Below are 14133 nucleotides of genomic sequence, written 5' to 3'. Positions count from 1 at the left end.
CGTGCAACCTTTATTTTGATAAACAGCGCCCTCCTAGTTTGGTGTTGCCATTTTCTTGGTCAGTGTGATAGAGGGCGCTATAATAACTTCCATTCCAAAACCTTATCATTCAATACCCTATCATTCAATCACGGACTATGCGAGGCCCTGATCCGATGGAGCAGATAAAAAGGTAATGGTTATGTTTTCAGTATTTGTTCCTTTCTTTGTATCATTATCTAAGTGTGACGAGTCAACAAAATGAATTTGAAGCACATAACTTTAATTTTAGCGCGAGATATTTGTTGAACTAGCGCCCTCTATTAAATTTAGCAAACGTCACATCATTCTCCTTTTAGTGGTTGGGCTCTAGCCATGTGCCTGGTAGAACAACAAGCAAAGGCAACTAAAGCATCAAGGAGGAGGAGGCGTGTGCGAAATCTGCATCTGAATCTGAATAAAAAGTTGGCAAAACAGCCCAAAGAAAACACCACACCAGCAAAAAACATGTCATCTAAGGAGAAGATTCAGTCAAAGGTCAGCCACGTAGATAAATTTAACTCACATGAATGTTTATTAAAACCTGTGCTGTAGGTATCCTGGTGTCATGTGCTTTCAGTAGGAAGTAGGATAACAGAAAAATTTTCACAATCAAAAACTAAGTATTTTTTTTTCAAATGTGTGGTGTGTTGAAATTTTTAAAATTTTGGTTTTACGTTGCGAGAGACAGTCCGCCATTAACAGTGCAAATGCATGCACGACATTGGAGCAACGTCATATGTTTTCACACCTTTCGTTGGTTGGTATTTTAAATTTATTGAATATTCAGAAGCTAGTATGGCGTGCAAAATAAATCCAAAATATTCAATTACTACTTAACAAATTTAATTACATTTTTGTCCTAAGGCATCATGGTTACTTTATTAGAATCCAGAGATATCATAAGGCATGAAAGTAAAACACCCCAGCCCTCCTTGATGCACTCACACTTCATAACAATCCGTTTTCCCCCATTTCAGACCAGTAATTTTTGGGTTAAGGAGATACAAAACCAATCTTTGATACTTTCTCTTTAATGTAGACTTAATATTAGCCCACCTTGTTGAGCTGTTTTAATGATTCTCTTCTTGTTGGACGTGAGAAGTCGGGACGCCAGGCAAATATTGCAAGTCATGAATATCCAAGAGGCAATGTCACGTGACGCGGTATGGCTACGCTGATTTATCAATTTGTGTGGTGTACAAAGTAAATATGAATATGTATGAGGTGACATTGCGCGGTTGTAGTTTCCAGATACAGCGCATTGCTACGTCACCTTATACATATTGATGTTTTACTGTACACACGCACATAAGCCTAGCAACCATGACGTCACCTTATGGATATTCATGACCTGCAAGATTTGCCGGGCGCCCACGATCAACAGGAGAATCATCAATTTATTTACAACCTTGTCGTCTTGGGCCACAGCGCAGGGTAAATCAATAGGCAAGCTGCTACTAGGCATGTTTAAGAGGTTTCTCTCTTTTTAAAATTTGAAGTAGCCTATTTATTGTTTAACTAAATTTTGGTAATTAATTCTGTGTTTTTAAAATGTAATGTTTTTTGTTTTTCTATTAGTATCTAAATTAAGTGCACGCAGGGAAAATATTTTCCACTTTTTAATTGTAATCTGTGATGAAATAAATATATTGAATTGAATTGAGATTAGGAGTGAAGTGAGGTGTTGTGAATCACATCATGATGCTTATGTTAACTTGGACCTCATTTTAATGATTCTATTTTGGCAAATGATTAAATTACTGTTGTGTTACTTAATTTGCATATGTAGTTTACAATTTACTTTTTTTTATTGATAAATTAAATGCAATAGTTATTTCATCTCCCTTTTGTTTTGCTTTTAGATTAATGAGTTTAGAGTGTTGGAAAATGAGTTATCAACAATGAAAAGAGGGCATGTAAGTATTACGACCGCCTCGTGTTTCTATTTTCTCAAGTAGAGCTGGCTCGACTCAATAACTGGTGCACTGTACACCATTAAACAATTGTTGAAATCTGCGGTTGGCATTAGATGTCAATTGTTTTTGAAGGAGTACAATGCCAAATTAACTGGGTCTTAAGCATGGTCTAAGCTAGACCCCAGCTAACCCAAACCCATGTGCCAATCAATTGCCTGGACTGTCTCTGCTTAGCACAAAAACCCTGGGGCGAATTTCACAAAGAAATTAGGACGAGTTTCTCATCTTAACTTATAGGACTATCCATACGTTTTCAATATCTCCTGGGACTATTCCTTAGTAAGGACTAGTCATGACTCTTTGTGACATCGACCCCTGGGCCTGTGTGCCCACAAACATACTGTCAAAAACAAAATAGTAGGAGACACACAATGTAAACACAAAAATCTTAATCTTTTGGGGGGAGTGACTCATGAAATTGTTAATAAAGGCATGAAAGACATGTAGTATACAGGAGTATTTGACACAGCACACTGCACACCACAGCTATTACAGTAATACTGCTACTAGTTTACCAATTGCTAAAGGAACACGTTGCCTTGGATCGGTCGAATTGGTCTATTAAAAGCGTTTGAAACTGTTTGTTATGAAATGCATGGTTAGAAAGGTGTTTTAAAAATAGAATATAATGATCCACACAAGTATCACTCAAAATTGCACGGTTTTCTTTTTACGTCGCGAACTATCACGGCGGTCTGCCATTTATGGGAGTCAAAATTTTGACTCCTATAAATGGCCGACTGTGTTAGTCGACAGGGTACAAAGAAAACCATGCAACTTCTAGGCATATTTGTGTAGATCATTGTGTTCTACTTTTACAATATCTTTCTAACCATATACATTTTACAACAAACAGTTTCAGAACGCTTTCCACGAAGACCAACTCGACCAATCCAAGACAACGTGTTCCTTTAATAAGTACATAATATACAGAAGTATTTGACACATCACACTACACATCAAAGCTATTACAGTAATACTGCTACTAGTTTACCAATTGTTAATAAATACATGTAATATACAGAAGTATTTGACACATCACACTGCACACCACAGCTATTACAGTAATACTGCTACTAGTTTACCAATTGTTAATAAGTACATGTAATATACAGGTATTTGACACATCACACTACACACCACAGCTATTACAGTAATACTGCTACTAGTTTACCAATTGTTAATAAGTACATGTAATATACAGGTATTTGACACATCACACTACACACCACAGCTATTACAGTAATACTGCTACTAGTTTACCAACTTTTTAAGACTCCAATAGAGTAGAATTTGATAAATTACTATATCTTGCATGTTTTTTTTTCCAGAGAGTTTACCAACAGCAACAAAACAGCAATGTTTTCTTCCTTGCTGAAACAGCCAAGTGCAAGATGGACTGTGAAGGTGTGTGCGTAACATAAATAACAATGAAAACTTTAAAGTGCACAAATCGATCAAAGTGCTCATGGCCCTTTTTACTTTTTCTCGTTCTTTTTAAACATTGTGTATGTAGCTTTTCTGATAAAATTGAAGTAACACGTTGCCTTGGATTAGACGTTTTGGTGTTTGAAAAGCATTTTTACCTGTTTGTTATGAAATGAAATGCATGGTTAGAAAGATGTTTAAAAAGTAGAATACAATTATCCACACATATTTGCTTTGAAATTGCATGGTTTTTCTTTTACTTTGCGAACTAACACGGTCGGCCATTTACTGGAGCCAAAAATTTGACTCCCATTATTGGCTGACTGTGTTAGTAGACGTGGTAAAAGGAAAACCATGCAATTTCGGGTGGTACTTGTGTGGACCATTATATTCTACTTTTAAAACGTATTTCTAATCATATGCATTTTATAACAAACGGGTACAAACGCTTTTAAAAGACCAACTTGTCCGATCCAAGGCAACATGTTCCTTTAAAGGGATGCTGCAGTGAATTAAAATAAAACAGTTAACTTTGTTGTCATTTATTTCTGATATATGTATTGAACCTCAATAAAATGTGTTTTGTTTTTTCCTCGACATATCTCACTTGCGTAATTAGTGAATAAGTCATGCCCCCCCCCCTTTTGTGGATTGTTACTGCCCCCCTACCATCGATGTCAGGTCGGGAATTCAATCATATCGTCGGCAAAAAGAGTCTGGTCTCTAACTACACGCGCCTAGGTACTAGGCCACATAGTGCACACGTCTCTATACGCACACAGCCAGGGGGCCCGACGGCTCGGGTTCCCGACATGACGTCACGTTTATGCTCCTTTTAGGGGCGGGGTGGGTTCCCCTTATATCTTGAAAACCATTTTTGAAATACTTGCGCATTTAATGAAAAATATAAAAAATATTTCAGGTTTAAAAAGTCATGTTTAATCGTTTAAATTAAAATAAAAAAAACACTGCAGCCACCCTTTAAGTTGTTTGTTGTGCATTCAGTTTTTGTAACAGTGTGATAAAGTTTTCGATGGCGAGCTTTCTAAATATTTGTTATTATTATTATTGTTATTATTATTATTATTATATTATTATCATGGCGCTAAATACAAACAATATTATACTATTTACAATTACCAAAGTTGAAAAGTAAGCTAAGCTAAGAAGACATGGAAGAAATCCAGAACATGTCGCAGAGAAATATAATACAAAAGGAACAAATCATTTTTTTAATACTGGTTTTAGGGTATGAAGCATAAAATAAACCAATACTATGATGATTAAAGACAAACTTGGGCCCAATGTCATAGAGCTTAAGCAGAAAATACTACTGAAAAATCCCTACTTAATAAAAACGAGCAGGATACCAGTCACAATTGTACATGTAACATGGTATTTTGGCTGTATCTTCTTCTCGTTAGCACTTTTCGTTTGAATGATCTTCCCATCAAGTGAACTCGGCAAACTCCCACAAGGGGAGCTGGCAACAGCCAATCTCTCTCCTACAAACATTGGTTTAAAACGTCTTTGATTATGAATTACACAAATCAAAAAATTGTGATTCAGTAACTAAACGACAATATTTATTCTAGTCATTGTGAAATCAGCGATTAGCTGGGGGATTCGAACCCACAACCTTGTGATTGCAAGTCCTGCAGTCTAACCACTGGATCACAGTAAGCTTGGTAGGATTCGAATCTACAACCTTGTGATTGCAAGTCCTGCAGTCTAACCACCGGATCACAGTGAAGTTTGGGGATTCGAACCCACAACCTTGTGATTGCCAGTCCTGCAGTCTAACCACCGGATCACAGTGAAGTTTGGGGGATTCAAACCCACAACCTTGTGATTGCAAGTCCTGCAGTCTAACCACTTGACCATTGTGACTTTTGTTGTGCTTAGCTTATTGTATGCTAAAGAAGCTCTATGAAATTGGGCCCTCTCTAAACTCTTGTCTTTGAAATATTTACAATATTTTGTCTATCTTCTTTTGTAGAATGAATCCAGATTTCCTATGGAAATCTTTTGTAAACTAATTACTAAATCTTTTGTTTGATTTGTTGATTTCAGTGACTCTGGGGAAGTTGACAGCAGATCTCAAATCAAAGGACAACCGCTAACAGAGACAATGTACTCTAAAAGAAACAGCCATTCAACCCAGTATAAGGTAAGAAAGAGGTAAAGACACTGGACACTATTGGTAATTGTCATAGACAAGTCTTCTTTTATCGTGAATAAAATAAATCGATATTGCCCAAGTTTATTTATGCTATTCTACTGGATAGCAAATAGCTAGTTACTCTTGCCAATAGATGCAACTACATTTTGAAATGATACCAAGTCTGTCTGTACTTTTTGTGCGGTGAGGAATTGAATATTCCCACATGCAACATCGGTATCAATGTCAGTTGCAGCTAAATTTAGCAGTACTGGTTTCAATGCATTAACTGCTCTGATGACCTCCAGTGGGTGAGTTAGTTTGTTGATATGCTCAGCATACTCTAGAGTGCTCTTCAGTTTAGCGTGCAAATCTTGAGCAAATACTCGAGAGTAAAGAAGAAGTTTCTGTAGTTGCTGGGATTGATGTTCCACGGAACCAATGAGTTCAAACTCTCTTTGTGATAAGATGTTACGACACTCTTGAAAATATGAACCAAGTTGTGTTTTTGCTTTGCCGGTATCAGCTTTGACTCTTGCCTCTGCGTCTCTGACTTTACGGAACTTTAGAAGCACCTCGCCTCGGCGCCGCATGACTGCTTCCAAAAGACCCTGCATTTCAGTCATACTGGCCGTGGCAACCTCACTGATGCTTTGTACTTGACGACGATGATCTCCGTGATCGATTTCCTTACACATCTTACAAATGGCTACTTTGCATCTTGCACAAAAGAGATTGGTATGGCATAGGTGATGTTTGGCACAATAATCCAAGATTGTGTGCGTTTTGTTTACGGCTTTACTGGAGAGAGGGAGGACGGTGTGTTGATGTAGAGTTTTATCATCATAATGTTTCCATTTACATGTATCACAGAGATACCCGCAGTAATTACATTGATGTTTGGCATCCGTAACCATCTCCTTACATCCACTACACGTAGTTCCTGCTACTTTAGCCACAGTGTCCATCTTGACCTTGCATTGATCGGCAAAATCCTTGATTTGTGCAGCAATGAAGTTGGTCTGAATTCCTTGTACTCCTTCAGTAGGAACTGCCATGACCCGGCGGCATTTAGGACATGCAAAGTCTGGTTTGCCATTAATGAGACGGGTCAGGCAATTTGTGCACACTGTATGGTGGCAGTTGAGAAGCTTCAGTTGACCATCAGATTCTGAATCCAAACACACACTGCAGGTCAGTAAAGCAGCCTTCAAATCATTCATTGAGAACACTCTCTCGTCACCAGCAGACGCCATTATTTATTTGATATTTGGTTCTGTAAATTCCAACCAAACAAGACTAAAAGACACTCTTGGTATGGGGTAACACAAAGACGTTTATGATCGGAAGAATTTGAGACTAAGTGCATACCTTAATTGTTGAAGTGGATGTAGCAAACCAGTTCCCAGTGGTCTCCCAGCTAATTGAGTTTACTCTATACAAGCTTTACAGAAATGCCCCCTTTTAAACCCGCAAAATCCCTAGTGGGTCAGGTTTTGAAAGCAGTTATTGATCAACAAAATTTCCATATGAATGAGCATTATAAAATAAAACCTTCACAACAGCCACATGTCAATCACATGACCTCACATGGCAATCACATGCCTGTGGGGGTTCCCCTGCTTGGGCCCATTACGAACAAGTCTTTTGTGTCTAATACAGGGAGCTCAGTCACCCAAGACAAGAACGAAGTAATATTTTTTTCCGCACTGATGTAATAACAGGAACAGGGAAAAACCAAAACCACTCAACTGGACAGTGAAAAAGGAAATACACACATGAATTTTTTTTTAGAGTTTCGTTTAATTTTATCATAAACAAACAAAAATGTTGCATTTATTTATACTTTTCATTAAGAGATCAAAGCACTTTATGGATTAAGATGAATATATCAGGTTCAAGAAAATGTAATGTTGGGTATTTTCTGTGCAGTCGAATATAGGTTTTCTAGATCAATTTCGGAAAAAGTACAGCCAGTTTAATTTCCATGCATTTTGGATAAAAGACACTGGACACTATTGGTAGTTGTCAAAGACTAGCCTTCACTGTTGGTGTATCCAAACCTGTGAAACCTTGAGCTGAATCGGTCGTCAAAGTTGTGAGATAATAATGAAAGAAAAAACACCCTTATCACACGAAGTTGTCGCCTTTCAGATGCTTGATTTCGAGACCTCAAATTCTATATCTGAGGTCTTGAAATCAAATTCGTGGAAAAATCCTTCTTTCTCGAAAACTGTACAACTTCAGAGGGAGCTGTTTCTCACAATGTTTTATACCATCAACCTCTCCCCATTACTCATTTACAAAGAAAGGTTTTATGCTAATAAATTTTTTTGAGTATCCCCCAATAGTGTCCACTGCTTTTAAAGCGATTTTGCCAAACTTTGCCAAACTTTGCCAAACTTTGCCAAAGTTTCAAGTTCAGAATTTGTGCATCCAATTTGGTTTTGTGTCATTCATATTCCAATATAGCAATGGGTTTAATTTAGCATAACAATGAGGATTACGTATTAGGTTTTATATATTATTGCTGTTCTGAATTTGTATCTTACGATAAATGCACTGCATGTGAGAACACCCAGGTTAGCTAATGTGGGATTGAAACAAATCTTGTATAAGAACTATAACTGACTTGTTTACATTATGGTCAATGTGGAAAGTTTGTTGACCCACAAAAGGCAGTTTATAAAAGGACCAGATAATCCCCAAGAATCAATAATGCTTGTGAAATTCCAGCTAGTGATTGCATCAGTGCGTACTACTTCATTCTATGACAGAGTAACTTTTACCAAAGTAAGATTATAACGTCTTGTGATTTTATCATATGTTTCTTGAATACCCCACCCAAGTGAACTTATCATATTTCATGAACATGTTCACAAGGCTATCCCCTTGTGAACTTATCATATTTTTCTTGTGATTTGATCATATGTTTCTTGAACATGTTCACCTTGTGAACTTATCATATTTTTCTTGAACATGTTTGCAAGGAACATGTTTGCATATAGCCTTGTGAATTTTTTCTTGGGTTGTTTCTTGAACATGTTAACATAGCCTTGTGAACTTATCATTTTTTTCTTGAACATATATAAATAGCCTGGTGAACATATCATTTTTTTTCTTCTGATTTTATCATACTTTTCTTGAACATGTCACAAGGCTATAAGCCTTTTTGAGATATGGCGGACACAATGCTATGTCTTTAAGGTTTGGGTAAATTTGTGTGTATACACCCAAACTAAACAGTACACTCCTTTCACCTCAAAAAGGCTTTAGCCTTGTGAACTTATCATATTTTTCTTGAACATGTTCACAAGCCTATAGCCCTGTAAACTTATTATATTTTTTCTTGTGATTTTATCATATTTTTCTTGAACATGTTCACAAGGCTATAGCCCAATAGGAATAGCGAAATTTTCTGAGGTATTTTATCAATGTGGTTTTATGAGAATTTACCAGTACACCGATGTGTGTGAGCACTGTATACTCTTTGCAATTCTAGAGCAGAGCAGAAAATGTTCACAAGGCCTTGTAAACTTATCAAATTTTTCTTGAACAGAACCAGGCCTCAACAGGTTTTAAACCACACATTGATTCCCTTATTGACTTGTTCTTATTGACTAGGTGTGAACATCCAATCAGAGACTCATGACAGTATTGAAGATGCCCGGACTGCTGTGCAGCTCTACCGCAAGTACTTGGAACTAACCAAAGACAATCAAGATGAATGGCAGAAAAAGTTGAAACGTTTGTACAGCGAGGGACGCAGCCTGCAGTGGAAGGTCCCTGGATCAACTTGAGCAGACCCTGGATCAACTTTAGTGGACCCTGGATCAACTTGAGCGGGCCCTGGATCACTTACTGTTTCTATGGACTAACAATAAGGTATCTGAATCAGTTTTAAGATGCCAGTCAAATTCTGAATGCCTGGATCAAATGAGGTGCCCAAACAAGTTTTGGGTTACTGTATCATTTTTGTGGTGCCTGGATAAATTTAGAGGTTCCTGGATCAATTTTGAGGTTACTGTATCAATTGCGAGGCACCTGGATCATGTTTGTCATGGACGGTCGGGAGTAGGGTGCGGCTGGAGTGTTTCTGCCGTCTGCTTTGGCTGGTATGTTTGACATGAGTGGCAATTTGTTACCATGTCAGCTACATGTACATCTTGGTTGATGCGAGGCCAATACATCACTTCTCTGGCTGTACGTTTACATTTCACAATGCGGAGGTGACCTTCATGGATTTTCTCAAGCATGTTTCGGCGCATTGATGTTGGGATTACTATTTTAGTTCCCTTGAACAACATGTCGTCTGCTTGTGAAAGTTCATCACGTCTGTTCCAGTAATCGCTGATTGCAACTGGACATTTGCTCTTCACGTCAGGCCATGACAGCTACCGGAGGGTAACGGAAGACTCAGTACAACTAAAAATAGACTATTTTCGCTTGCTGTGCGCAGGCATCGCATGACGTAATATTACCGTATTTGGTCATTCGGAAAACTGAACACAGCGGAAAGTTGAAACCGCCACACCGGTGAACACATCTGCAAAATCTTCTACTTGGAGGGGTGTTAGTGATGTTTAGTTCTCTTTATATTATGTTCATCTTCTCACAAGCTTGCAACCCTAACAATGGCTGATGAATACCTGGTGGGATTAGAAATGCAATGAAGTAGTTCTTACTTTTGTGTTGCACTTTCACCATACATTTGCCGGTGATGGGTATGTCAGAACTTGCAATCACAAGGTTGTTGGTTTGAATCCTACCAAGCTAACTGTGGTTCAATGGTTAGACTGCAGGACTTGCAATCACATATATGTTGGTTCAAATCCTACCAAGCTAACTGCTGGTTTAACAATGACTAATATAAGTATTGTTCCCTAGTTACTGAATCACAATTTTGTGATGGTTTAGTGGTTCGACTGCAGGACTTGCAGTTACAAGGTTGTTGGTTTGAATCCTAACAAGCTCACTGTGGTCCAGTGGTTAGACTGCAGGACTTGCAATCAAAAGGTTGTGGGTTCGAATCCTACCCAGCTAACTGTGGTCCAATGGTTGGACTGCAGGACTTGCAATCACAAGGTTGTTGGTTCGAATCCTAACAAGCTTACTGTGGTCCAGTGGTTAGACTGCAGGACTTGCAATCAAAAGGTTGTGGGTTCGAATCCTACCCAGCTAACTGTGGTCCAATGGTTGGACTGCAGGACTTGCAATCACAAGGTTCTGGGTTTGAATCCCACCAATCAAACTGTGATCAAGTGGTTAGACTGCAGGACTTGCATCCACATGGTTGTGGGTTCGAATCCTACCAAGCTAACTGTGGTCCAGTGGTTAGGCTGTAGGACTTGCAATCACAAGGTTCTGGGTTCGAATCCTATAAAGCTAACTGTGGTCCAGTAGTGTGACTGCAGGACTTGCAATCACAAGGTTGTGGGTTCGAATCCTACCAAGCTAACTGTGGTCCAGTGGTTGGACTGCAGGACTTGCAATCAGAATGTTGTTGGTTCGAAATCTACCAGCTAACTGCTCATTTTACAATGACAATTTTGTGATGGTTCAGTGGTTAGACTACAGGACTTGCAGTGACAAGGTTTTGGGTTCAAATGCTACCGAGCTAACCGCTATTTTAAAAATGACAAGCGTCTAGTTACTGAACCACAAGTTCTTGATTTACAATTCATAATCGTGGGCGTCCGGGCTGGAATTTTAGGAGGGGTCATGGAGATCACTGGGCTGACTACCCATGTCATATTAACTGCTCATCCATTAATTTTTATAAGTAATTCAAAGGCCACACTTGGAAGTTCTTTTAAAGAGCTTTCCTAATGTTCAATTATGCAAAACGTAAAAGACTATTTTACTTAAAACTTCAATATGGGCAACAGTGTCAAAGCAAATTTAATGTCAAAATTCCAAGACAAAAACAACACAGAATCCTGGGTCATTATTCCTTGAATATAAAACCTTATACAATTGCAATATAACTGTATATACAATTACGATATTACCTTTATACGATTGCGATATAACCTTTTACATTTGCGATATAACCTTATATGATTGTGATATAATCTTTAACTATTGCAATATTTCCCTGATACAATTGCGATATAAATTTATACAATTTGCGATATAACCTTATAGAACCATGGTTCAGCATTATACAATTCCTTTGAAGGCACTGGACACAATTGGTAATTTCTCAAAACAATTGTTATCATTAAAAACTTACTTGGTAACGAGCAATGGAGAGCTGGACAAAGTATAAAACTGGAGAGCTGGAGATAGTATAAAACATTATGAGAAACAGCTCCCTGTGAAGTAACATAGTTTTTAAGACAGAAGCGATTTCTCACTAAAATATTTGAATTTGATTTCGAGACCTCAGAATTAGAATTTGAGGTCTCGAAATCAAGCATCTGAAAGCACACAACTTGTGCAACAAGGGCGTTTTTGCTTTCATTGTTCTCTATTTGTAAATTTGACGACCAACTGAGCTCAAATTTTAACAGGTTTGTTATGTTATGCATATTTTGAGATACATCAAAAGTGAATACTGGCCTTTGACAATTACCAAACATGTCCAGTGTCTTTAAATCAACATACAATATTGCAGGTTTAATGGCAGAGGACACTATTGGTAATTGTCAAGGACTAGCCTTCACAGTTGGTGTATCTCAACACATGCATAACATAACGTAACCTGTGAAAATTTGAGCTCAAACGGTCATCGAAGTTGCGAGATAATAATGAAGAATAAAAACACCCTTGTCACACGAAGTTGTGTACGTTCAGATGGTTGATTTCGAGACCTCAAGTTCTAAATCTGAGGTCTCGAAATCAAATTTGTGGAAAATTACTTCCTTCTCGGAAACTATGTCACTTCAGAGGGAGTCGTTTCTCACGATGTTTTATACTATCAACCTCTCCCCATTACTCGTCACCAAGAAAGGTTTTATGCTAATAATTATTTTGAGTAATTACCAATAGTGTCCACTGCCTTTAACTATTGTGATTTAACATTATACATTTCTGATCAAGCCAAATGTGTTATACTGTACTATTCCAATAAACAAAATTACAAACTATTGATAAAAAATGCTTGACTTATGCCTTGTGATTTTATTTATTTTTATTATTTGACCACATTTTTTAAGTTCGATTTGTATGCATTAAAATGAAGCTGGTTTCTTCAGTGATGGCATTATGTACCTTTCATTTTTTTTCTAAGATTGAGATTTGATGTTGACCAAACCATTCCTCAAGTTGAAAATATTATTTATAAAAGTTATTCCTCAAGTTAAAAACACATCAGAGTCAGAGGTACCTATCGCATTATTTTAGAGAATAAAAACAACTCTTTGTGTTTTCTTAAATTTATGGCCCAAAATTTGATAAACTGTAGGACATTTACCCCTTGTTTTGTTTGTATTTTTTTATTTTATTTTTATTGATGTATTTATTTTGAGGCACAAGGCTCATCTCTTTAAACTTTTTCAGTAAACAAAAACGGTTTACCCCACAAAAAATGGATGTTCAAAGCCTTGAATTTTTTGTTACAAAAATTCAAATGGTAAGCCTTGCGTTTTAGTAAAATCAATGCAATTTTCTAACACAACAACATGCATAAGATGGCCATATTTCTTTTTTTTTTTTTGGGGGGGGGTGGTTGAAGTGTACCGAAGGCTTTAAAAGTTAGATTATTTGGTGGCGCAAATTTGAGTGAGGTATTTTCAACAACGAAATAAGGTCACTTTTTAATAATCTACCTACAAGTTATTTATTCCTACATTAATAATAAGCTGAGAAACGAACAAAAAATAGACCTCATATATTACCTTTAGTTCTTTCAACTTTGCGCTAAATCATTTTAAGTTAAACAAACGTAAGGCTACTTGGTTTAATTACCACAATTAGTTACAGTGTAAGCGTTTATTCATCACTTTTAATGCGAGAATCGAAGGCTTGAATCATGCTTGAATCAATTCAAGCCTTCGATTCTCGCATTTCGAATCATTCCGCGAGATCTTGCGGGAGCCAGTTTGCCCCTTTGATCTTGGACAGGCACCGGTGATTGGAACCAGCTAAAGCAACCGACAGGTACCCGATTTCCACGCTACGCGAAATAAACATCAACAGAGTAGTAGAGGTCTGGGTACTCGACGGCTTGATGCCGTGACACGATATTCAAAATGGCCACCAGCCATGCTTGTGAAGTTGTCAACACCGTGGATATACTTACGATGATTTGATGTGATTTAATGTCTCTTTGGGTAAGCTTTATCATGCAGCTTATTTAAGTTAATAATGTAGAATAGGATGAAGGCCTCGTGGAAGGCGCGTAACCACCTAGTTTGTCATAAAACGGGCAATTCTTGTCGCAATTTTATTCCACCTTCATGCTCAACATAAACAACGGCAATCCGGAAGTAGCTGTAACGTTAGAGCATAGGTCATTGCAGTGTCATTGCCAATTTGCCGTCAATCAGATACTGGATGAAGAATTCCTCCGTGATCTGATGAAACAATCGACTTTTCTGTGTA

The 14133-nt window shown here is 37.6% G+C and overlaps 2 protein-coding genes across 2 annotated transcripts; one reads left to right on the top strand and one right to left on the bottom strand.

Moving 5' to 3' along the window:
* Positions 1-94: 94 nt before the first annotated feature.
* Positions 95-12735, top strand: LOC139948910 (ASNSD1 upstream open reading frame protein-like). Its single transcript, XM_071947273.1, has 6 exons — positions 95-172; positions 339-516; positions 1884-1937; positions 3329-3404; positions 5499-5595; positions 9211-12735. The coding sequence occupies exons 1-5, from the start codon at positions 138-140 to the stop codon at positions 5546-5548; spliced, it is 393 nt and encodes a 130-aa protein (XP_071803374.1). The 5' UTR covers positions 95-137; the 3' UTR covers positions 5549-5595; positions 9211-12735.
* On the bottom strand, positions 5602-7390 carry LOC139948909 (E3 ubiquitin-protein ligase TRIM56-like). The gene has a single exon (XM_071947272.1). It carries the CDS (start codon positions 6840-6842, stop codon positions 5721-5723), a length of 1122 nt encoding a protein of 373 aa, XP_071803373.1. The 5' UTR covers positions 6843-7390; the 3' UTR covers positions 5602-5720.
* Positions 12736-14133: the final 1398 nt, after the last annotated feature.

Source organism: Asterias amurensis, chromosome 16 (genome assembly GCF_032118995.1).
Source record: "Asterias amurensis chromosome 16, ASM3211899v1".
Lineage (NCBI taxonomy): Eukaryota > Metazoa > Echinodermata > Asteroidea > Forcipulatida > Asteriidae > Asterias > Asterias amurensis.
Note: the sequence above shows the minus strand (reverse complement) of the source record. Positions and strands in the feature narration are given on the sequence as shown.

Excerpts from the sequence above, each read along its gene's own strand:
- LOC139948910 (XM_071947273.1), top strand. The coding sequence starts at position 138 with ATGCGAGGCCCTGATCCGATGGAGCAGATAAAAAG. Across the intron at positions 173-338 it reads CCGATGGAGCAGATAAAAAG|TGGTTGGGCTCTAGCCATGT; the intron begins GTAATGGTTATG and ends TTCTCCTTTTAG. Across the intron at positions 3,405-5,498 it reads GTGCAAGATGGACTGTGAAG|TGACTCTGGGGAAGTTGACA; the intron begins GTGTGTGCGTAA and ends TGTTGATTTCAG.
- LOC139948909 (XM_071947272.1), bottom strand. The coding sequence starts at position 6,842 with ATGGCGTCTGCTGGTGACGAGAGAGTGTTCTCAATGAATGATTTGAAG.